At 32.6% G+C, this 26726-nt stretch overlaps 2 protein-coding genes across 2 annotated transcripts; one reads left to right on the top strand and one right to left on the bottom strand.

Moving 5' to 3' along the window:
• Positions 1–379: 379 nt before the first annotated feature.
• Positions 380–18045, top strand: LOC111417389 (uncharacterized). The gene is made up of 4 exons (XM_023049644.2): positions 380–712; positions 16249–17211; positions 17266–17469; positions 17525–18045. Exons 1-4 carry the CDS (start codon positions 698–700, stop codon positions 17741–17743), a joined length of 1401 nt encoding a protein of 466 aa, XP_022905412.1. The 5' UTR covers positions 380–697; the 3' UTR covers positions 17744–18045.
• A 2724-nt stretch (positions 18046–20769) lies between these two features.
• Positions 20770–26056, bottom strand: LOC111417363 (pro-resilin-like). The gene is made up of 3 exons (XM_023049614.2): positions 25951–26056; positions 21623–21832; positions 20770–21568 (listed from the first exon to the last, which is right to left on the bottom strand). Exons 1-3 carry the CDS (start codon positions 25960–25962, stop codon positions 21083–21085), a joined length of 708 nt encoding a protein of 235 aa, XP_022905382.2. The 5' UTR covers positions 25963–26056; the 3' UTR covers positions 20770–21082.
• Positions 26057–26726: the final 670 nt, after the last annotated feature.

Raw genomic sequence — 26726 nt, 5'->3', positions numbered from 1 at the left:
AAACACTCTGTAACTTTACACGTACGTAATTATTCATCTAAAAGCTACCGTTTAACTCCCCATCATTATCGCAATCTATCTTTACTCATATTGATATCTCAACCTCATTTTATAAATAGTAAAGATTAAATTAGCCATAAACAGATTTTTGATTATAACAAAATTTATAACCAATTCTTAAACGTTTTTCCGTTCTTTGCGACCTCTAAACGAAACAGTAAACGTTTGAAATAAACGACGATAAAACACGTTGAATTACACGACAAAAAAAATGATTAGAAATTATATATAAATTGATGAACAGTTTCTCAGCGGATTAATTGTTGAGCACGACTGCATCTCTCGACCGCTTAAAGGTCGTACCATTTGTCTGTGGAATACCAGCGATGTTACATTATTACACATTGGTGTGCGATGTGGTAGCAGCTCTGTTCGGTTTTAACCCTACCACTACTACCACGTTGTTGGTTGGATTCCCTCTACCCGTGCTAAACGTATAAAATCGAATGATATGCTAAAGAAGTTATCTTTTTGCTGGCGGGCTTTTATGTGCTTGGCTCTCGGATTACAACACAAATATTTTTTTTAATTTCCCCTTAAAAGAAAACATAATAATATTACATTATTCACTACCGTTCTTCATCATTGGATGCGGTGTCTATTGTTAACGTGTTTTTAATTTTTTCTGTGCATCAAAATGATAATACTGAAGGTAAGAATTTAAATTTTTTATTTAATTTGCTTAAATAGTTTGCAACGTTCATTTCAATTCTGATCAAACCTTTATAAATAAAATATATCATTTGTTACTTAGTTAATTTACTTACGTATTAACATTACGTTTTATACATAATCTATCGCATTAATACGTGCAATTAAATCCTAATTGCAGTTTTTGTAATCGTATTCGGGAAGGTTGAGTAATATCTCTGTATAAAACTATTTGTATTTGTATGCTAATAGGAAACGATAAAGCTTTCGTATTAATTTGCGGAACCATCATCGTCACATACTATAGTTGTAAATAGATATTGATGAGTTTGTAATTTTTTCTTTACCTATCAACAGTTAATTTTAACTCTTTTAGCACATTACATTCCAAAGACTTAATTGCTTGAAATAAATGATAAATAAAATTGTATTTTTTATATTGACTTTTAAAATTTATTTTATAGATTTTATATAATTTTAATGAATTTTCTGTTTTACTAAATCAATCAAAACTAACAAATGGACTTCTCGATATTTCCAAAAAATCATTTGAATAGTTTAGCAAATAAGATGTTGATCTGAGAAGATCATGGGAAATATTTATTGCAAATCTTTAACATTTTGCAGACTCATTAATGTGTGTTAATTTATTATCACGAAAAAGAACAACCCAAGTTTAGATATAATAATACCCAATCCAAGTTGCAATGAGAGCAAACGTTTCCAATAAAATAATAAACAATTCATCGAGAAACGTCTTTCTATGAAAACATACAATTTAAACATAAAGGAACAATCTTATCCTCAATGTATTGGTCTATAATTCGATTGCCTATAAACTCATCATCAAATTGTTTATTACAAAATTATTTCACGTTGTATGAAGTTTGAAATCCATATCGCGGAAAATACTGCACAATTTTAATAATTCGCCTGACGATGGATTTTATCTCGAAATTCGTCCTACACAAATAATTTGTTTTCAAATACAGGATAGAAGTAATTTTCTTACTTTTTATTATTTAACCACTTTATTATGGTCTTGCTATTTGATCTATTACATCATCAAATTGACAGTGTATAAGATGTAGTCCTCCATATTTAGGTGTATTAAGGTCGGCGTAATATAAAATTTTAACTAAGCATCTCACAAGCAAATGTAACTCATTAGTAGTAGTTTAGCTGATGATGGATTTTGTCTCGAAACCGGTTCTGTACAAGAAAAGAATTTGTTTAAAAAATGAAGATTGAGGTAATTTTATCACCTTTCACTATAATCATTTTATTATTGCCTTGCAACATCGATTTCATCAATTTCTATTTACTCTATCACATCTTCAAACTAAAACTGTATGGGAGTTAGTGGTTCTTAACGTTAAGTTCTTATATTCCTTCGGAGTTCTTTTTTTTCTTTTGATACCACCATTATTCAAATCAGAATTTAGCGACTAAATAAGTTATTATAAAACTAAATAATTATAAATTGTTCTTAGGATTTTGCTTACTTTTGAGATGATCTTTTCGCCCACTAATGGCTTGCATGTCTAATAGTGTACATTTGTTGTAAAATCATATTTACATCATGCTGTCCATCACCAGATGCTTTACTTTTGTAAATTTGATGCCCAATTTAAATCACCTTTCTTCATTCCATTGCGGAGAATCTTTCTCTTTGTACGCTTAATTGTTATGAATCTGTCTCTGCTTGAATCGTAGAACCTTCTTATGAGTACAACCTCATTTCTTATTGTGTTGAAATGACGAAAATAATTGTCGGTTGCAATATTACTCTTCATTCCATGTAATGGCTGAAATATGTTTTAAACCGTTTCTGTCTGGAGGCGATTTTATGTATATTCTACATCTACGCTAACAGAATGTTGTAAAGGTATATAATATATCTCACATTGGTCTATAAAACAGTGCTATATCATCTAGGCTTGTTGAACTGTCAACAACGTTCCTGGCCTAAGGTTTTCTAAATTACTAATATTGTAGACTTCACTAGATTTTTTTAACATTCATCCTTGATCTATTTCATACTATTCCATTTTCTCAGAATCATTAACAACCGACATCATCATCCCGGTTGACTCCAAAGTAGTAATTAATAAAAATTTACTGTTATTGTTACTAGTAGATCTGAAGTTCTCCTCGCGCTTGAAACATGACGCATTTATGAAGATAGGGTAATTGAGAGATTTAATATGTTGTTGCCAATTTTAAGTGCTGTAAGATTTATGGTTGAAGTTATTAAAATTGTACAAAGTCTCCTATAGGTCGAGAATTTAGCCTAAACACATTATTATTGGCAAAACTGCACATAAAGCTTGCGATCTTTGCGAAATACCTGGCTAGAAAAGACTGCATACTTTGTTTGTATTACGCCATTAAGATTAGGTATGGTTGTGTAGTAAAGTAAGTAAATGAAACAAAGACTGGGCACAAAATCTATATCACGGAAATCTTTCGGAAGGTTAGGTTGAATATACATATATTTAATCATAAAGTCAATGTTATTATTTGATGATTAAGCAGAATTACTGCAGAATTTTGCTAAATTATTGCTTCCTTCTTCGTTATAAATAAGCCTGAAATCAGAAACATGAAAATTCGTCGATTATCAAAAATGTGTTCATAAAAGATGCCATATTAATATTATAAACGATTTATGCTTCAAAAATATCTATACTTTGAAAAGTATATCCATAATCCTGGTCCATAGTGAAATCTATTTGATTAATATTTAATAAAATCTTTTCAACCACAACATTGAAAGCAGGATTATGCCGTATTGTTATTAAAAATTTGCATCTTCATACTTTAAAGTCCTATCAACTCAATAATTTCTACAAACCATAAGATATAATATTGGTTGTGTCACTTTTTAAGATGCAATATATTCTGGAGGAATGATTAGTATGTTTTTGAAGATGCTTGAACAATAAACAAGTCAACACCACTTAATATTGTGAACGTAAAAAATGATGGTCTTCTATAATGGAGAACATAAAAAACTATCCAGTATTAAAAATGTTAATTTTTAATTAACAATTTTTAATTTTTTAATTATCTTGTTAATTTAAGTTACATCTGGCAATTTTGAAGTTATGAAGTTGTGCAATAAAATATTTACAACGAATTCCTATTATTTAAAAATAAATGTATAAATGTTGAAGCAACAAAGAGAAATCGATAATGAAGTAACAGAGTTATTCGTGTGATTAAATTTTCCCAAATTCTCATTATTGTCTTTGATTAAGTATAGGTATTTATAGTAAAAAAGTGATAAAACTTATCTGAACATTTCAAATCTTTGAAATAGTTCTATATTATTATAGTGGAGATGTGTTGTCCAATTTCTTCAATGAAAAAAATTCAAGTTGCCGTTTTAACAATAATATTTCGTACGATTCTTCGCGAGAAGGAATCTTGGTCAGGAAATTTTATGGCAAGTTCAATTTCTGTTAAATATTCGCATAGCTCGTAAAGATCTTCTTTCCCATTCTTGATGAGATGTTTGCAGGATTAGAGATTCTAGTGATTTTTAATTTTCCTTTTGGTGTCTGGATCCAGACTAACATTATCATCGTCTTGTTGCATGGAAAGAAGAATTAAAAACGGGAATAATTTCATCGTCTTAAGAATGGTAGAAACGCTCTTTAGAGTGTGCAATTTAAATAGATAATAAAGTCTCTTTCGATCTTTAGCAGATATTAGGTAATAAAACGCCAAAAATAGGTACTGAAGATTTACGATCTTTTTTAATAACTAAATCAAGAGAGTTCGGTGAGAAAATTTTCCAAATTTAGTCAAAACTCGTTAAATATCTTAATATTTTTATCTTATTCAAAGGTTAAATAAAACTAAAAATTAATTAATGAGAAATACAGCTATAAGAGAAATTATAGATGATATAACTTAAATTATAAAATGTGTTATGCATAAAATAAATCCAGGATCTCTCCTTATTAGAAAAAATCTTTATATCCCACACGAATACAACACAACAAGATCACATCAAGAAGTATGATCTCATGAAAAACCCACAATTTCTTTACTTGTCGATTACTATCATCATGTTAATATATGGAATCGAAGTAATTATTTATCTCGATTTAAAGCGAATCTAATGAGATCACTCCATAATCCGTTAAAGAATCAGATTTCTCCTTAATGCGAAAAATCCATATCGGTTAAGACGATTACCAAACAATCCTTCGAATGAGTATGATCGAAATCGGAGTTTGAAAAAAAAATCGCATCTTTAACTCAATTACTTTTAACGTCCACCAATTATATCCAATTATCGGTCTTTTGTAAACTATCAACGTTGATTATGAATTTATTGGAACGATGACAGCTGAGCTAATCATAAATCTTCAACAAATTTCAATACATGAAAACGAGGTATTTCTTCTTCGTCAATTTGTTTTTTTTTATTCACCTTGGAATACCTGAGATGTGTTCTAAGAAAAGAATTGCAACAATAACTAAAAACGGTGAGGGATACTTCTCAATGTAATTTTAGAATTGCTAATGAGATCATTTAATTTCAATGGTATCAACTTACAAGTCACATAAAAAAAGTATAGATAGGTTTCTTTATGTTGTGGTTACGCAGGTGCTTCATAAATTTGTAAGAAATAAAATTTCCTGTTTGTCATTTAAGGATTTAAATGAATAGTTTTAAATTATCGTGGAAATTCTATCATTATTAACATAATCTATAAACAGTTTTTAAGCAATCAATTTTATTGCAGACTTGATTCTTTCCTTACATAACTTGTAACAGGATATACGTCTTGTAGATCTTAAGGAGCCAATTTTTGGCCAATCAAAATGTACATCACGTCCTCTTGTAGCTCGTTATGAGCGAATGCCTCGACACGTTTCTGTGCTTGTATCCTGTTTTTTTTTCTTTTACAACGCATAAACTGTCACATCCTTTCACGAATTTCCAATATAATTCTTTTCAATATTTAAGATTTTTATTGTTGATAAAATATTTATAAAAAAAATCTATGTTTGTGCTTTATTAGTACATTCCACTATGTAATACATTATTAGGCTTTTAATGTCAATAGCATTTGAGTGCGATGGAAGGAACGTTCTTGACATTTTCCGAGTGTAATATTTTCTATATAAAATCTTTAATCATTATTTCATACTCTATTGGACGTCTTTTATTTATTTTTATTTTTTCATTCTGATATATATTATTTTCAATATTAAATCTAATTTACATCGTTAGATTTACTACATTTTAATATTAATCAATACTTACGGTAATTTACTAACCATTTAACATCAAAATAAATCTAAATATAATTTTCTTTAAACAATTTATTGCATTATGCAGATTATATTTTCAATTTTCTTAATGAACCGATTTATTCGATTCGTGTTCGAGATATTTACCGTTTCGAGTTATTTTAAAATCTCATTTCATTCGAACGATAAATAAGTCTTGACTTCTATTTTTTTTTAACTGTCCACATAAAATTAACGATACCGTGCAGATTTTTATGACTACTTAATGTGGGTGGTTGAATATATCTAAATAATCAGTGCTTCTATTTCAGATAGGGGAATGGATTGAATGCATTGATATTTAGCCCGCGGTCATCATTTATGTTAATATTCGAGGCTAAACGTCTCCGTTATTTGATCCACACCTGCAATTTCGACCACATTTTTTAATTTTAAAACGTCTTCTCTGTTATCGTCTCCATTTCATGGGATCGTCATCTTGAAATATTGCAACACCTTTTATTCCATTGATGTTAATATATTTCTAAGTAAATCTAAAGATTTTCTTGTCTCATTTATGAATTGAAGATTTTTTATTTGACTTTCAAAAATTTTTAAGTAATTTGTTATCATACATATCATGTAGCAATATGTATCATAAAATGATAAATGAAGAATCACCAGTCCTCATCAGACAGTGACGATTTATCAAATATGAAAATATTCGAAGGTTTATAAACTTCTTTAAGAGGATCCTATTTTCCATAAATATTAGCATGATGATGACTTCTCTTCCTGTTTCTGCATGTTGGAATACTTATTATAGATAATTGTTGAGAAGACTAACACACGTGATAACAAACAATAACTACAGACCCGGTAGAAATATAGGATTTTAACAATGCAACAATGCCGAAGTTTGTGTATAATTTCTAATTTGACATGAATTAGACTTTTCATCATAAATTTAAGACTAAGTATACTAAATGAGACTAAGTAACGTATTCTTCGCGGCGCAGGAAATGTGGTGAAATAAATTAGTGAAGTTAATAAAAGTCTGATGTGACGAGAACGTGATTGAAGTAGTATGATGAGTTCTGAGTAAGGTATAAAAATGTTGATAGGAGAACGGCAATGTTTCAAGTATAGTCGAGTTGTTTGCAGATTAACCTAATGTTTTAGCACAAAACGAAGATGTGTTTCTCCTCCTTGGTTTTGAGAAGAACGTTTGACATTTATTTATTATTTTCTATAAATAAAACATTACAGTACAGGAAATTTAGTATAGAAAAAAGCTAAATCAACTGATTAAAGAATTGGATAATTTATTACAAGAAGAACAAAGCCAAATCATTCAAAAGTACCTAAAAGTCCTATACCAACAGACAATACGGATTATTCGCTTTGGAAAGCCACCAAAATATTAAAAGTATCTCAACGACATATCAGAAATGACAAAGAAAACCCTAGGCCTTCTCAAAACATCTAGATAATATATTTAAACTTTCTCCGTTTGAGCTGTCTACGGAGGATGAAACCTCCATAACTACGGCTTAAGACGTACCATTTTCTATGGAATTGCCTTAATGCAAGATTATACCTAAATTTCTACAGGAAGTGTCTGAAAAATGTTTCAAACTAAAAGTAGACTAAAACCATAAGAAATCTCCTCCTATAGATCCATAAGCTTGTTATAAAAGATAGGAAACTAATCCCGGTTCATACTAAAAAGAGGAGCCCTAGCCTGGTACACCGATGCTTCAAAGACAGTTAGATCCAAAGTAGCTATGGGCATCAGTGGATCAAATAGCCATATTAAACTGCCCCTCAGCTCGGACATAACCATTTTTCAAGCAGAAGTTCTTGCTATAAACTTCTGCACCGCTTTGAACCTACAGAAGGGACAGAAAGGTGCATCCATAAACATTTTCACGGACAGTCGGGCCGCCTTAAAGGCAATTCAGACCAGCACGTGTGACTCCGCACTGATCAGAGAGTGTACCAGCAACCTGAGAGAACTCGCTAGGGGCAATGATGTTACCCTTTGGTGGGTTCCAGGTCACAGCAACATTGAGGGCAATGAAAGGGCGGACAACCTGGCCAGAGAGGCAAGCGAATACGTCCTTTACAAATAACCCATCCACAGTATCAACTGCTGAGATAATAGCTGACAGACAGGTACTTTCTTGTAAAACACGTTATTGAACAGTCCAATTCCAACCCCGTGCTATTAGAAATAAGAACGCAAGGTAGCGTTCTCAACCCAGTAACGTATCTATTGTATATGTGAGATCAGTCAACAACGAAAAATTTCCATTGTTCCAACATATGCTATGTCAGCGTAGTATTGGTATCTCATACTGACGTAATATCTGCCTCTAGTAATCTGCAACATAATTTAAATACAATTCAGGAGTGGCTGAAAAAGTGGCGATTCAGAATCAATGAACTTAAATCAAAACATGTCACCGACAAACATCAACTACCATAAGCAGAAGATGCAAAATACCTGGGGTATGCATCTTGTCCAAACGCAAGCAGCTAGGTATAAAGCTAAGTAAAATTTAGTGAATCATTGAATATCCAACATGTTGCTATACAAAGTCAGCCAGAAACAAGAAAGTTCTGTTAAGATATTGTCATATACTCTATGACAGTAAGTTATATATATATTATTTTTTCTAATTAATTTTTATATCCGATTATCTGTCATGTGATATGTTTTTAACACGCAGATTCGGCTGATGATGACTAGAACACTGCTCGAAACTGGTTCCGAATAAATATATTATTTTAAAGCAAGTAAGAAGTTTTTTTACAAATTTTTTTGAAATATTGATATCTGTAAAGTGAAGGTTTTGAACGATTAATTTTTATTTTGATTCGAAAACCAAAATTGCTAGAAGAAAATGACATGGATGATAATTGTATATAATGAGCCAACAAATCGTAATCTACAATCTATTAGAACCCAAATATGATCAATTTCAAACAAGCGAACTGATTACTTACAAAATTTCAAATTTGATACAATTAACAACAAAATGGTTTATAACTCATAAAACTAAAGTGAAAAAATACTGTGGAAGATTATGATATTAACAAAAATTGTTCATAATAAATCACAAAATCATAATCTATATACAATTTCTTTCTAACTATTACCTATTTTTACTTATAAACTATAATTTTCATATCAAAAATGCTAGAACTAAATGTTGTTGATAATAATTGTTTGTAATGAACCAACAAAACGTAATCAATAATCGGTTATAACCCAAATGCTCATTATATGAATAAAAATCTCAAAGAGTTCAAATTTGTGACATTTAATAATAAAGTGGCTTATTACCCAAATATCAAAAACTGGGGACGATAATAGTATTAACACATGATATAAAATGACGAAAATTCCTAGTATTTATTGTATTGTATCGAAAGTGGCGGAGGAGGTTCACTTTCATAGACTCTATGAGCTAAATAATCTATGCGTGATGTAAATTTAGTAGTAATAAATGTTTTAACACGTTTTTCTGGTCCTATTTGTATTAGAATTATAACTATTAAAACTGATGTGGTATTTCTAATTAACAATAACAAGTATAAACGTTAACAAAATAATTACGAGCTTACGGCACAATTTTTACAACCATTTAAAGATCATAAACTGTCTCTTTACTATTTACTGATTAAGGTTGTATCATAATTGATTCTGAAGATTTTTCTTTTTTTTTTTAGGTAATATTATAAATTATGAGCAGGCACTAAAAAAGGTTTTAAAAGTTTTACAAACGTAAAGTACTAGTTATCAATTTATGGTTGTTTATTAATATACTCTTATTAGCGATCATGTTTCAATTACAAATACTATAAAGTTAGGTACATACCTTGATTAATACTGCATAAATTTCTAAAAGAGGTCTAGGATGGTAGTAAATTCGTAGTATACTTTATTTGCTTTAAGGATAATGTTAATAACACCATAAAAGTTTAATTCTAAATATTATTTTCGTACTAACATAACTTAAAACTAAATCATATTTGTTTGCCTCTTTATAAGGTTAATTAACCATAAATATCATAAAATTGGATAGTGTAGTTTTGGAAATAAAAACAAAAAAAAAGTCAAAAATAAAAAAAAAGATCTTTAAACTCTTAGATAACATAATAACTTTAATTACCGTTTATTATTAAACGTTCGATGTTATTGTACGAAGAATGCAGCGTCGGAATTTATTAACTCTCCGGTTGGCATAACACAACTGTCATCGTCGAGTCATAATAATTTTCATCGAAACCTCTTACAATATAAATTAACCCACCTCGAATGATGGCTTCCTCAAGCCGTTAACAATAAAGAAGTATGCGTTTCTTGACGTGTTTTCGTCTCCAGGCACCATACAAAGTGATTAATATCTAAGCACCTATACACAGTAAACAAGGAGCTAGGATTAATTTAATATTCACAAATATATCTCTATTAATAGTCGATTGCGAATGCGATTAAGGTCATAAATTTAACTTAACTTAACTTTAATAACTTTATTTTAATAACTTTATTATTACTAAAATACTTTTCAAGCGCATTTCACCTCATTGATAAAAAATCTTATATCATATCACGATAATCATTTTTATGGTTTCATAAATAATCGTGATGTAGGTAATTATTGTTTAATAATTATTATGTATAAGCATTATTTGCACGTTTTAGTGATATTTTAGAGCCTTTCCTAGCAGTAGTTGAGGCATTTTCTATTCTCCTCGGAGTGTAAATTTAATTAAATATTAATCTCTTCGTAATTGCGCGATGGTGGAGTTCAAGAATGATCGATGAGATGATCGTGTATTGGCAATCGTGGTGCATTTAAATAAACAAAGGTATTTTCTTGTAATTGTAATGTTTGTAAATGCAATTTGATTTATGAAAATTACATAAATCAATTTAATAGACAAGAAAACGTGAATAGATTTAAACGAGATTGTGCACGAATATTTTTAATTTATTTACTATTATAGGAAATTTATTTGAATGGATTTAAGGAAGAAAAAATTAAATTATAATTTTTTTATTTAAACTTTTAAAGAAAATACAAACATGGTGTGTGTTAGCAAGGTTACGGTTGTGAAAATATCCGACGAACCCAACCTTGATGTCTGTACACATTTGATATGGTGATTAAATTTTTTTGTGCGTAATTAAATGTAATTATTGCTTTGGTAATACGTACGGGTATAAGTATGTAAAATATAAATGAATATTAAAATAATCTTCTACTCAATTACAAGCTTTAATGCTAATATTTCAGAAGATATTAAACGCAAGCTGTCGTTTATGTGTTAAATTAAGAAAATATTGGTTCTTCACTACTGTTTACCGTACAATTTTTTAAATTCCATCCAAGTTATTTACTTCGTTTTCAGCAAGATCGAAGTTGTTCTTTCACCTTAAAAAATGTGTGCGTGTTTGATGTGAAAGGGCACGCTGTTACTCTCTAATTTAACGAATGCCTTGGCATCTCGACTTTAGTTATAAGGTATTTCGAGGTCCTTTACTAACAACATTATGTGACAATCAGTACAATCTTGATTAAAAACATAAAATATTTTCTTAATCTATGATCTTAAATAGGCGCAGGCTGAGATCTGACAGATTACAAAACTGAGAAAAATAAAACATGGCGAAGACATCCAGAAGAATAAACACAGTATATAGGTGGACAAAGAAGTTCTGAAAAAAGAATTCTGAAATCCTTAAGACAGGGATTACAATCATATCACCAATAACGCTCGAAAAATGATTTACACTTTAAGCAGTGTGGCAAACTCTCCTTGTTAAGACCATCGTATTGCACTGAGTCCCAGCACTTGGATTTTGCATCTATCCATTTCTCTGGAGACTTGGGTGAGCCTGGTGGTTTCCAACGACGTCCTGACGTTCCATGATCCAAATCGTGTCCGTATTTTCATGTCAAGAGACGTCATCTTTTTATTCGTCCGGCTATCATCTGTTGACGTTTCAAGAATCGGATTGTTTAGGGCTGGCGGGTGATTAGTCCACTGCTTCATCCATAGCTTCCAGACCGGCCTCCGCAAAAGCTGGTCTCTGTACAACGTTATTCGATCGTCAAAGCCTCATCGGTCTCTAGCAGGGTGTGCCGCGAACAGGTGGGGTTGCCTTTTGGGCCCGGTAGATGTCAGGCACCGTCACCCCTATTATTACACTCCAATCAAAGAAAGAACAAGAGAAAGTTTACGCATAATGGCATCCGTAATCAGAATAACCATAAAGGACATAACGAAAAAAGCACGTATATTTTTGAAAAATTCGAAAGCATCGGGACTCAATAATAACCCAGCAGAGCTTGTAAAATGTTAAACTATACCAACACCTTGTGAATTTAGAACTGCCTTAATCAATTCCAAAAGAATGAAACACAGCCTTTACATCCACCATACATAAAGAGTGGCAGGCATGCTGTATAAAGTATATGGCAAGATCCTGGCCAACAAAATAGATCTTGAGTAGCCTCTGCTTCTATATTTCTCTAGTAGGATTTTTGAAGTAGGCAGAATTCCGGACTGGAAGAACTACAATAGACCACCTCTTCTGTGTCTTCCAGATAATGAAAAAAATAGCGTATAATCATGAAACCCACTTTGTGTTTATAGAATAACTCAAAAAGCGTATGACACCATCCCACAAAGTATGTTTTAATAAGTCATTATACGTTATAAACATCAAAATAAAATAATTCATAATATTTATAAATCATTCTCGCTTACATCACTGATTAACTTCCACGTCCCGCCCAGATCGCTTCGTTTTGATTTTCTGTTCTTTACTACAACTCCGCGCACTAACTCCTATCAGCATTCGCCATTGCTGCGCTCTGCTCGCTCTGCTGACCGTCTTGCCATTGATATATTTGCGTACGATTCCTTAATCTCCTTTAAAAGAGCGACCCTTGCTGCTGTTGGGAACATGCCGTATATAGATTAATTACAATTAGTTCTTGTCCTTTCACGTGCTGATTGTTAGATACCTCGGTTTTTTTTCTTTTTTTTTCTGTTATTTTTGTTAAATTACTTATGCAATTTGAGATACTGATTTAAGTTTTTTTGTGTCCTTTTTTTCTTTCTTATTGTATATTTTTAGTAGCACAGCTTGAATTGGGTTTGTCCTGTGCTGTGTCCCGTGAGCGTAAATAAATAAATAAATAAAAAATCGAAAGAAAATCAGTGTGATAATAATAAAGGCTGTAAAAAATTTATACCAATAAATATAGGACAGAGATTGTCGAATGGCTTCCACAAAAGTGCTGCACTCAAGCGGGGATGCTGCCTAATTATAATCTCGTTCAAATATGTCTGGTATATCTGGAGCAAGCACTAAAATGATGGAAAGGAAAACACAAAAGTTTGGGTATTTCGATATTCAACAGCATCTACACACTATGTTTCTTCGACGATCAAATAATAATCGTGCAGGAGGAGCAATATATGGCATATACGACCAGGAAGGTCCTAGAGGAATACAGTGAATGGGCCAACTGCGGGACCTTGACCTAAACGATGGGAAGTGTATAAATTATACCAACACGTACAAATATATGAGAACACAAATAAGCAGCAACCAATAAAGTATAGAAGCATAGTAGGCAGAAGACCAATAGGTTTGGCGTATATGTCATTCATCATTGTGGGATAAAGGTATATCGAACAAGAATAAGCATCATATTTATGAAACGAGTGTGCCCTTAAAGGAAAAACGGAGAAAATTCTGTAGACACCAGAATTGGATTACTGGCGAAGAGCGTAAATTTTATCTTGTTGATTGATATCTTGACCGAGCTTTAACATGGTTATCTTATTATCACAGTTCATTGTACATTTTATTTTTCATATTTTACATAGATATTTTAGAGTACATTCGATTAAGCTGTTCTCTTTGGTTAAGCTGGTGTATAACAAACCCAAAGATTTATTTTGGGTACAATTATATTTACAATTTACAACAGCAACCTATTTTCAAAGTTACGCTGTTGTTCATATGACCTTTTCGCTGTCGAGATCTAGATTTATTTTCATTCAGAATAAGGAATAACCGGCCAACTGTACGGGTTGTCTTAGGTGAATCCCGGTAACATCTTGTTTATCATGTGACATCTTGTTTACTAAGAATGGCATGATTTATGCTAATAGGGATAGTGTAGACATTAAAATGGTTGGATCACAGTTGATGCGGTCTCTTTAGGTTGTGTTGGATGGCACATAATTCACTTAGAAGTCGCTACTCTTACATAATATACTAATTGCACAAAATTGCGTTTGTTTACACTTAATCTATTTCATATTAATTGCCGTACAGTTATTATTGCTTCTTATCTGTCTTGTCAATTCATGCCTTCCTGTTATATATGGCTTTGAAAGGAGGGATAACATTTCTAAGCTCTTCAAGTTACTGGTTAGTTTAATATGTGATAAAGATTTGAAGTTCATTTTTTGAAATTCAGTCATGATCTTGTGTATTACAATGAAATAGTTTATCTTTCTTGTAAAAGTATTTATCGAACTGCTGTTCACAACCTAAATCTCACCCACGGTTTCTAGTCCTACGGCATAGATCGTCGAAAATTCAGTGCTCATTTTTTATTTATACCAAATACCTCTCATATCATATTATCATGTCTTTGTAAACATAACTGATGGTACACATGAGTACGCCGCGTCACATCTTTTACATTACAAGTGAAACGACGACACCATGCAACATATTAGCGCAATAAATTATCAAAGATTTATGGTAAACGTGAAATATTATTAATATAAAATAAAAAGCATAAAGTGTTATTAAGACTTTATCTAATTTTAAAGACTCTGTTATCGTAGGTAACTTGTAAACTTTATTATAAATTGAATACACAATCTTTTCGTATTTACCAATTTTACATTCGCTATACCTATTTAATGTCGTTACGTTAACCTTTTCAAAATACGAGTTCGTACAACCACCGTTTTACGGATCCCCTCGCAATTAGAAAGCTCAATTCCACTAATTACGCAGATTTTCTTCGTCGACTCGCACGATCCGAATAACGATCTCAAGCTCTTACATCACGTATTATTACGGAACGGCATAAAAGTAGCAAAAAACCAGAAAGCCCAAACGACATTTGTGATTAATTGGGATCGCATCCTGTATTTTATCGACTAAACTATTGCGAATCGCATCATTAGAGAGGCGATTATTATTTCGTCACCGATGCGTCTATTTTATAACTCAATTAAATGCGTAAAAGTCGATGAGAAGGTGTTATTTAAGAATGATATAAGAAGCATATTTCATTATTATTCATTATATTTCGTTATTCAGAGCCATTGTTATTGTATTATACTATTTCGATTCTCTCGGATGTTGGTGTAACGTAACAGTTCGTCGGGAATAGAATGAAATAAAGAGTGGAAATAACAAAGGCATGACGTCTTTGTTATTTTTTTTTCTTGTTCCCTTTCTTCGCTTCTCGTTTTAACAAGGTGATGTTGCTTTAATTGCCAAGTGCCGTACGCTGAGAGAATTCAGGTCATCGCTTTATCCGATACTGAAAAATATGTACGCACGTGAGAAAACGACGTCGATCGATCCATGGGATTCCAAGACGATTTAGGTGCGAGAATGATGAAACTTTTGCATTGAGATTGAAATCGGTGCTTGTTAAAAATAATATATTTAACAATAACAAATTTCTTGAAAACTTAAATTTATTTAAATTCATTTCATCTTAGATATCGTAAAAGCTTTTCTCGTGGAATGAAAGTATTGTGTAGTGCGGTCACGGTACTGCACTCTCTTCATTATAAGAACCGCAGAAGGTGCTGCTGCTGGTAGCGAAGCTCTTGCGGAGGCAGTAGGTCAAGCGCACCACAACACTATTGGCGGGAAGCTAAGGTGTTCGTGTGTGTGGTCGAGAAGCAATCACGTCGTCTGCACGTCTTCGCATTTTATGCACGCGCCGGTTGATCAATCTTTAGCCGCAGCGCGTTGGGAGAAGGCAACGGTCGTAATAGAAAGTAGCATCCTTCCGCTGATTGTACTGGAACAACCTTAACCTATGCAGAATCCGGAGGAGATTACGATTATTCAAAATTACATCCGGCTAGATCCGATCGGTCGAATTGTATTCCAGTCTCCAATAGGTGTTAAAAACATTATCAGATTCAATTTTCAAATAAAAAAGTTAATAATTATGAAAAACTTTAATTAGTTATTTTTTTTTATTACAGGTTATAGCAGTTTTAGGCTGCTCATTTACAGTATTTGGTGCAATAGCACCGGGTCAAAATGCTTACTTGCCACCAAAGGAAAATGGGTACCATTACGATAAACCAAGCGTGCCATTCCCTCCAAAACCACCATCTCCTCAACCTCCCCGACCAACTTATGGTCCTCCAAGTCCTCCAAAACCAACATATGGACCTCCAAGTCCACCAAAACCAACTTATGGACCTCCAAGCCCTCCAAGACCAACTTATGGACCTCCAAGCCCTCCAAGACCAACATATGGCCCACCGAGCCCTCCAAGACCAACTTATGGCCCACCGAGTCCTCCAAGACCAACTTACGGGCCACCGAGTCCTCCAAGACCGACTTACGGTCCACCGAGTCCTCCAAGACCAACATATGGGCCACCAAGCCCCCCACCACCACCTAGACCAACTTATGGACCTCCAAGTCCTCCAAAACCAACATATGGACCTCCAAGTCCACCAAAACCAACTTATGGACCTCCAAGCCCTCCAAGACCAACTTATGGCCCGCCGGCTCCGCCAAGACCAACGTATGGCCCACCGAGCCCTCCAAGACCAACTTATGGCCCACCGAGTCCTCCAAGACCAACTTACGGGCCACCGAGTCCTCCAAGACCAACTTACGGTCCACCGAGTCCTCCAAGACCAACATATGGGCCACCAGGCCCCCCACAACCACCTAGACCAACTTATGGACCGCCAACTCCACCACCGCCAAGACCGACATATGGGCCCCCTTCACCACCGAGACCAACGTATGGCCCGCCTCTAAAACCAACGTATGGCCCGCCACCAAAACCGACTCCAACTTCACCTACACCACCTTACGGACCTCCAGATGGAAAACCTCCAAGGCCAGGACCGATACCTCCATTCCATCCATCACCTTCTCCCCCAAGACCTACACCACCAGCTCCATATGATGGTGGATCTTCAGATGTAAGTATTAAATAACTTAAATACCTCCATATATATTGATTGGTTATATTTTAGCACCACCATCATCACCATCACGAACCAGGAATGCCGTTCGATTTTACATACGCCGTTAAAGAACCAGAGTTTGGAAATGAATACTCACATAACGCCATAAGTGATGGAGACATTACAAGAGGAGAATATAGAGTTCAATTACCCGATGGAAGAACGCAAGTAGTAAAATACACTGCTGATTGGCAAAATGGTTACAATGCCCAGGTATCAAAATGAAACTGTTTAAATTCAAGTTAATATGTTTTATTATTAATTTCAGATAAGTTATGAAGGACAATTAAATTACCAATCGTTTAAACCTAGTCCTTCTCCTACCGGAGGATATCCACAAGGTCCACCTTTAGTACCATTCAAACCACCCGTGCAACCACCAAGTCAGGGATATCCAAGTGTTAGACCATCTCCCAGTTTTCCAAGCGGTCCAGGACCGACAACTCCTCAGCAGCAGTACTCTCCCGGGGGAGGTTACAAATATTAAGGACGTCTTATAAGAGTGAAAATCGCCGATAATATCTGTTCTTGTAGCACTGCCATTGGAGAGAACAGAAACGTTTTAGGTATCTTCGGCTTACCGCCACTGGACTTAATCTCAATCGATCAGGAATTAAATAGTTTATTAAACAGCGAACCGACCGACTTGCTAAATCACACTGACTTGCTCTTGTAATTTATTCTGAGATGATGTATCATACTGTGTAATATAAATACTTTTAGTAGATGAAACAGATGTGTATATTTTTTACATTTTTTTTGATAAATAAATGAACGAATGTTTTGGTAGTTAGTGGTTTATTATTAATTTAAAAGAAATTTATAATATTGAAATTAAATTTGACGAGATATGCAACCAATCATTCTCTTCTTTTAAACTATTAATTAATTATCAATGTTATTTTGTGTATGTTATCACATTCAAAATAAGCTGCTGTTAATATCAAGGAACTTTCAATTGACTGATTGAAATCTAATCCTTGGAAGACTGATGTATCCGTAATTACATGGAGGCGAAGAACACTTCGCTCGTAGAGATAATGTAAGTGCATATTAGGTTGTGTTAGCTCGAAACTTGGAACAACGTTCTTACGCAAAATTTCATAAACCATGAATTGAGAAGAAGAGCAGGGTTTAGAAAAAGTTATCATTTAGTTAATCTAATGCCATACTCTTTAATGATCTTGACACCATTGTACCGTTGATCATCATTGGTGGGCAATAAAATCTGGTCACCTATATCATAAAACCAACTCAGATAATATTTGATTTAAATATAAGTTATCACTTCCTGGATATTGATAAATTAAGTGAATGGGGTTGCATACATGCTCCGAACAAGTTCGGGAAGAAACTAAAAAGAATTCTAAAGAGTATCAGAGTGTCATTGACTTATCCTGCAATTAAATACTAAAATATTGAGACAAATAACTTTTTCTTTTTGTACTTCTGATATTTTATTTTATTTTATTTATGCTCTACCGTTTTCGCCCGCAGCCATCATTCAGGAGCGTCTACAATTAAACCACATTTATATCATTTTATATTTTATTTTGTTAATAATTGTATATGGTTTCATTGTAGACGCTCCTGAATGATGGCTGCGGCTGAAACCGGTAGAGCATAAATAAAATAAAATAAAAACATCAGAAGTACAAAAAGAAAAAGTTATTTGTCGTAATTATAAAGCTGATGAATATAGACAAAAAAAACCTAAAACTGAAATGTTAGTTATTTGTTAATTTAATTTCAATAACTGCTGTAAATACTACTGCTGGTGTATGCAGAGCTAAACAACCGTGAGATTGAATTAATAACAATTTTTCGAGCACTTCGTCTAATTTGGCGGATGTTGAGTTGATAAACTTTGGTATAAGGAATTTGATTACGTAAAGAAACTATAAAATCTCTTGCTTCATTTCTATGATATTAAACTATTTCCAATTTGTTCTACCAATTTTTTTTATTGTTAGGTAAGTGATTCGGCAGGTCAAATATCGCAACATTTAATGTAAATTCGAGAACGGACGTTGTCTACTACTTGAACGCAAGAATGGTCAGTAATTAGATATTTCATTGTGTGGCCTTACCTTCTTGCTTCAAAATTTTCTCGCAGGTTTCTACTTAAAGCGTTTGCTACTATGTTGGGGTAGCTTAAAGGGGGTAGCTTTGTGGCATTTGATGGTATAATTGTATTCAGATAGTATCCCAAACAATTTTCAGATTCTAGGATTCAAATTTGTCTTGTTAGACAATATTTTTAGACCATCAGTAATATTTAGATCTTAACAACGTGCACACTATTGCTAGTGTTTTCAACTCAAATACGTGGTAGTTGGTTTCGCGTTTAGTTGCTTTCCTACTAAATTACAAAATCGCATGTAGTAGTAGTCTATCTTGTTGGGGTTGGCTTCTTTCACGCCTTGATATCGTAAATCGATAATATCGATTTCGATCCTAATTCGGTTTTCTCAAACCCTGTTTAAGAGTATAATTCTCTTCCCGTGGTACATTAAAAACCATTTGTAGCTTCTCCATTACTTTCTCAATCGTATTGGATGGTATGCCATTGCTACATCGTACTTTAGAGATCGAAACTAGTTCTTTAATGAATATTAATAAAACTCTGGGTTAACGATGAAATGGTTTATTTTATTTTAAATTCGGTGCTCAAGCACCGAATAATGAATAATAATTTCATCGTTAACCCAGAGTTTTATTAATATTCATATTGAACGATGAACATAGACCGTCGATATGTTGAATAGACCTAAAATCGTTCTATTGAACTGGAAATGCCCATCAGGTGTAATAAAAGTAGTTTTCTTTTTAACTCTATCCTTCTATAGGACTTAATAATACCTACTGCATAAATCAAGACTACAGAAATATTCTTTGCCTTTTAATAATCTGTCTATCTCTTTGCAGTTCCAACTAATGTCATAATTGCATAATCCATAATGATTTACCGCTACCTTATCCCAATCGTACAATTCCCTGAATTCCCAACGAATACGCGCACGAATATCTCCGCGGTTGCCACGCACGTAGCTATCAAAATGTTCTTGTTTGGTTCAAACTGAAAACTGTCACTTTACTAAGTTTTCTGTTTTTATCCACTACTGACGCTGTTAGGAATGACACAATTTCTTTTTGGTGTTTGGTTATTTTTTAACTCTTAAATATTCGTTATCACATGATACTAGAGACCAAGTTGTGCTATCTGGTCTAATAACAAGACGTAGTCTGCCACCTCATTAAACGTAAGGTTACAGACTGTAATTTAATTTCTGGTTTTAACAATTTCGTCATCTATACACTTAGAACCAATTAGACTTTGTTAATAATTTTGATAACTTAGAGAAAGTATGACATTCAATTGTAGTCAGATGTTTAGCATAGCAATTACATTTTAAGAATAAAATTTTCAACATTTTACTGAAGTGTCATTTAGAACCTTATATTAAGAGCTGTTTTAATCGTAACTTTTTTCTATAAAAATCATAAAATAACTTCTGTTTTTATTGCACATTTATTTAATTTCTATAACTATACAAAAAATATATCTCTTTCATGTTAAAATCACTATATCTAATTAAATTATAATTTGAAATCGTCTATATCTATTATTGCAACGATCGGCAGTGTTTATATAGTAAGACTAGTCCATTACGAACATAACGGACAAGTTTAACTATGAGTAATAAAGTAGCATTTCATAAAATGAATAACATCCATAAAGATGTTTCATATGAAGTTTACGGACCAGCGTCTTATGGCTTATTTTTATTTAATTTAACATTAGATTGCTATGACCACAATAAATTTACGGTGCTCCGTAAACCGGTGTGGGTTTATTTCTATTAGAATCATAACTTCCAAAATTAACTCCATCATTCACGTTATTATATCCATTATTGGATGGTGTATTATAATTGTATCCACTACCACCGTTGTTGTTGTTGTTGTAATTTTGATTATCATAATTGTTATTATTGTAATTATTATTATTGTAACCTTGAGTACCACCGGAAATTACTGGTGGGGTGTATTGATTTCCAGGATTATTATAACCATTATTATTATTGTTGTTGTTGTATTGATCAGGATATTGAGCTTCTCCTTCGTATCTAACATCAGCATGGAAACCAGTTTGCCAATCTGCATAATAAGTAACTATTTGGGTTCTCCCATCGGGTAATTGAACACGATATTCGCCTTGAACTTGATTTCCATCACTCTTTTCTTGCCTTCCATAATCATTTCCACTATAATCATCTTTTACTTGGTAACCAAATTCATAAGACATTGCCTAAAAAATAAACATCAAATAAAAAGTTCATAATTGATTACTAACTTTATTAACCTGGCTATGATCGTGATCTTGTTGTCCTTGTCCGCTATACTGACCGTTATAATTTCCATAATCCCCATTACTATTATATCCTCCTCCTTGATAGTTTCCGGTTTGACCTACATTTCCTTGTCCATTGTTATTGAATGGAACACCGTATTGAGGAACTGGAGGTTCTGCACAGATTGCTGTTATGTAGACAGCTACTAATAGCAATACTTCCTAGAAAAGTTACAATACGGATTAATTTTCCCATCATTTGCAAAGAAACACTTTCATAATAATTATAAATAAAAACCACGAACTAATCTATAATGTATTTTGTGGCTTAGCATAACAAATCTATATCCGCAATCATAAAATGTACCTAATAAGTATCGAATCGATCAATAAAAAATAACAAAGCCCCAGACGTCCTTGTGCACGCCGTATTTATTACTTATTAGTAAGTCATAACGCGTGATTTTTAATTATTTCAATCATCTTCGTTTTTGTTGTCATTAACCGGAAAAAGACGTTGACTTATGCGTTTCCGTTGTGTCCTCTTAAATTCCTTACGCAATCGATTAAGTGGACGTATATTTATGATGAATATATCCTACCTATTTTGTAATTATGTAATTAAGAAACGTTTGTCTACTTTAAATAACGTCCACCAGATTTTATGTATATGACATAAATGACATAAACACAATCTGTTACGGAAATCTTGAACGAATGCTTATGAATGAAAAGCGTGGTGATGTATGTTTACAATGTGTAATAGTAATTATCGTTGTTAGAGTGATGTAGTAACTGAATTGTTTGTTATAAGAAAATGAAAGTTAATGAGGTTGGTTTTTATTGTTAATAGAGGATACTTTATTATGTTTATTTGGAATATAATTCCTAAATATACTTTTAGTTCCAAATTCCTCCTCAAAACACGTATCCTTTTTTAAGAAATTGCTCAATTTTAAGTGAACACTGTAGCATTACTACAATGATAAAACATAAATGGAGGAAAGTTACAGTAAGTGTAATACTTGCACGAAAGAATAGAAAAGATCAAACTCTTTTAATAACATAATGATTAGCAAAAAAACATGTAGCCGAAGTAGACAAAATAGTTGTTAAATTGATTTTAACCAATGTGTGAGTCTTAGGTAATCAGAAACAATAAATATGATCGTTAAAAATTATATGAAGATGAAATCCTTGGGGAGAACAAAAACAAATTTGGGAAACCCAAAACAATAGGTATTTATCTTCAAAATTATAACGAAATTTCGAATGCAAAAAGTATCAAGCAAAAAAGCCTTCAACCACCAAAAGAACATTATATATTTAAAGTAGGTATAATTAGTCGCAGAGTATGCTAATTTCATCGTGAAATAGAGTCGACAAGAACAGCATATTTAAGGAAACAACCACAACTACCAGAGGATAAAGCAATGGATATTTATATCTTTGTTTATGCTGAAGGTGACCAAGAACAAGCAGTAATGAAATCATTAACTATTTAAAGTTTTTTATTTAAATTAACTATTTACTTCTAAATCTATGTTTTACCAAAAATGCATAAACAAGATATCCAACTCAAATTTATCGTTAATGTTTGGGATTTCTCTTGTTATTCAACGGATGATGGTTGCCATGATAGCTCCATCTTTTCAGCGGTTTACCTGCTGTCTTTTTCCCTAGGGGTTGATTGTGTTTGCATACTTTAGCTATTCGGTTTTTCGCCAATATCCTGTATACCACATTTCTGTCTTACCGCTTTGTTTGGTTGTCAGTATTGTAAAAAATGTCTTACGATCGATCTGACGGACCTTAACTCAGGTTTTGTCCTTCTCTGTATGGGCGATCGTTTGGAATTTAGTCTCTTAAATAGTTGATTATCAAAGTATCACATTTTCTATGACTTACTTTTCCAGCCCCAGATTGGATCTTTCAGACAGCTTACTAATGTTTTGGTAAAACTGTTCAAATACTCATGTTGTATTTTTTGATGTTTTGTATAATATCTGGAGGAGCAATTGGAGATCATTTTCATCGTTTCAACATCGTCTACATAGCAGATTATCTTTATCTTATCGTTACCCATTTTGTACCCGTTCAAAGATTTGACTTCTTCTATTATCGTTTCTATAATTAGATTAAAAAGGAGTGTACTCAGCGTAATCGCCCTATCTGATTTCCTGGGAAACCGAGATCTCCTCAGTGGTATCGTTGTGTACATTAATCTTTGTATTGTTCTCTGTGTTTATATCCTCATCTAGCCGTATTATATTATAAAGTAATATTATTGAGTACGGATTTTAATTTGACTCTCTCAAAAATGATGAACTGTTATATTATGAAGATCGTCTACTGTACTTCTATTCCGTCAGAATTCCTGCTATTCGTCCGAAATTGGTGTCATTTTCTGGAACTTTTGGTATGATATTATAACAGTTAATAGTTGTAGCGTGGTGTTCAATAAGATTATGCCCCTTTAGTTTTCTGGCTTCTTTTTATCTTCCTCTTTGAATGTTGGTATTGTAATGTGTGTCTTCCACTCTTGTGGAATCATTCATATTGACATTATTTTCTCTAAGAGATTCTCTAAACATATTCATTCACATCTTTTTTCTGATTTTGAATTGTCTTCCAATCTCTCTTCTTTGCTCTATATAAATTCGATTTTATGTTATTCATGAACATTTCCCAGTGTCATCTTTCAATAATTTTCTTTATTTTGGCATTTACTTTGTTCAGAACACTTACATACTTTTCTCTTTATTTCTGTGTTTGTGAGATTCTATACTTCAAGTACGCGTTTCTTTTCTCATTTTCCAGTTCCTTAACCACCGCTGTATACCAGGATGTTCTTGTTGTTCATGTTGGTGTTTACGTTTTCTTAGTGTTTCGTATGATTCAAGTATATTAGTTTTTAATTTGACCAGATTGTTTCCAATGCATCGTCTTTTTTTATATTATGAATGGAGGCATGATGTCGCAGTCTTTTCTGCTACAGATTTATTATACTTCCCTCTGCTATAACCATATGCAAATCATTTCGTATGCAAAAGAGAAACTTCCCCCGCTAAAACTGATATGAGCTTACATACAGTCGTGTAAAATATATGGAGAAGCATTTTTGGACTACTTCACTAGTATTCGGTTAATATAAAAGAACAATGTTTAAAAATACATCCAGTTGTTCCTTCACATCTGGTTAATATTCAATAACTATCTACTATAAATATTCTTGTCATTAAGATGTGGTACTTGTAATGTTTGATAAAAATCCTGTTATATCTGGCAAATGTGCATTTATAGATTTCCATAGAAACATATATTATTATTTCATACAATCTTATCTAGAAAAAAATTTTCACGATCGTGGCAAAACAGATTTCGAGAGATTATATTTATTTCAGTTTTTGAATGATACTTCTGAAACCCCAGCCTCAAACAATTAAATCAAACAAGAAATTTTCTTTCAAATTTTCGCTGAAAATTTCAGTTCAATGTGAATTGAATGTTAGTCGTTGTAAAAAAAATACGTCATATCTAATACTTGAAACTGTGTCAACAGACTTTTTGATACTTGTGTTGCAACTTTACTGTTTCAAATTAAAGAACAAAACAACAATAATATGTTAGTGAATCAAGACAAGTTGTGAACTCCTGATAAAATGTGAAAAATTTACAAGATTGGAGGATTTGACGTGAATCTAAATATTATGTCAACGTTTGCTACTTGAGTTTAGATTAGACTTCGGGTTATAATTAAACAATAATAATCAAATTGTATCAGTACCTCATTCAGGGTAAATATTTCTGCCAGTCTATGAAGATATTATTCCAGTACACTATGAGAACAATTACGATATGAAAAACATCTAGACGAAATGTAATGATTTAATTGTTATTTTAAAATGGATAAACGAAGTTCTCGTGTTTTCGGTGGTTCTCGAGAAAGAAACCAACACTGTTACGAAAAACATTGGTTATCTAGAATAACATTAAGCGTTAAAGAAAATAATATTATTAGTATATAGAGAAAACAGAATTTTTATACTACTTGTTATGAACCTTAGAGCTTTAGACTTAAAAGATTATATTAATATTTAGTGGAAGGGAATATTTGTTTTATAATCCAACCCAACCAAAAAAAATGTGGTTTGTTTCTTCTTACTTTTTCTAGCAACAATAACGAGATAGAATACTTTGCAAAATTCTGTGATATAATTAATGACAACAATTAATTAGGTAAATTCATTCTAATTAATGAATTAAAAAAGTTTGACATTTGTGAATTTATTTAATTATAAATTTAGGTTCTTTTGTATTCAAGCTTATTTATTAATTACCTTAACAAACATTGTTCACGTTAAAATAAATTTGTATTTTATTAACACACGACACAAGAACGTATAATAATATACGCGTAGAACAGGTGTAATATGAAAACTGGCCAAACGTAAAGTTTTATTTCATTTATATACGTATGCCACCGATTTAGTAACCTATTGTCTTTATCTAAGTGGAGTACTTTTACTAACTGGACGGGAGTTCTCCCACGGGCAAAGAGGGGACGTTCTTATTATTCAACTCAATCATGAGGAGGACCGCGCTCACACACCTACCTAAACCGACCAGCCACCCAAATTATTATACAACTCAAATGACTAATACCACATCAACTCTTTCTCCTCACGTATTAGGTACTTTTCAAATGGGTGATTTTAATATTTATTACTCGACTTTTTATGGTTACTACTATTATTTATAATAAATACGGAAAGATCTGCGAAGGCATCAACCTCTAAATATGAGCAGAAGATTGAGTCATGCTTGTGGTTGGGATCACGGATGAAACGTAATCCTCAACGGGCGAAATTACGCAATTTCTTTGTTCTACATTTTCGCGAAATCTTCACGACTTGCTCGAGACTACCTTGATGATGCGTTTAATGACGTTACGTGCTTCATATTGTCTTTAAGATTGATTTCAAAAATGTTTCATTAAGAAATGAATTGTTTTACTAAACTACACCGTAGCACGTGATATGCCTACGTAAGATGTTTTTCTACATTATACGTTTCAATATTTTTTTAATGATTTTTTATTATGTAATATCTAATA

The sequence above is a fragment of the Onthophagus taurus genome, chromosome 1, assembly GCF_036711975.1.
Source record: "Onthophagus taurus isolate NC chromosome 1, IU_Otau_3.0, whole genome shotgun sequence".
NCBI classification, from domain to species: Eukaryota; Metazoa; Arthropoda; class Insecta; order Coleoptera; family Scarabaeidae; genus Onthophagus; species Onthophagus taurus.
This window is presented reverse-complemented; position numbering and strand designations above follow the sequence as displayed.

Coding starts and splice junctions, on each gene's coding strand:
- LOC111417389 (XM_023049644.2), top strand. Junction 17,212..17,265: donor ATGATGGTGGATCTTCAGAT/GTAAGTATTAAA, acceptor GTTATATTTTAG/CACCACCATCATCACCATCA. Junction 17,470..17,524: donor AAAATGGTTACAATGCCCAG/GTATCAAAATGA, acceptor TATTAATTTCAG/ATAAGTTATGAAGGACAATT.
- LOC111417363 (XM_023049614.2), bottom strand. Junction 21,569..21,622: donor AAGATCACGATCATAGCCAG/GTTAATAAAGTT, acceptor TTTATTTTTTAG/GCAATGTCTTATGAATTTGG.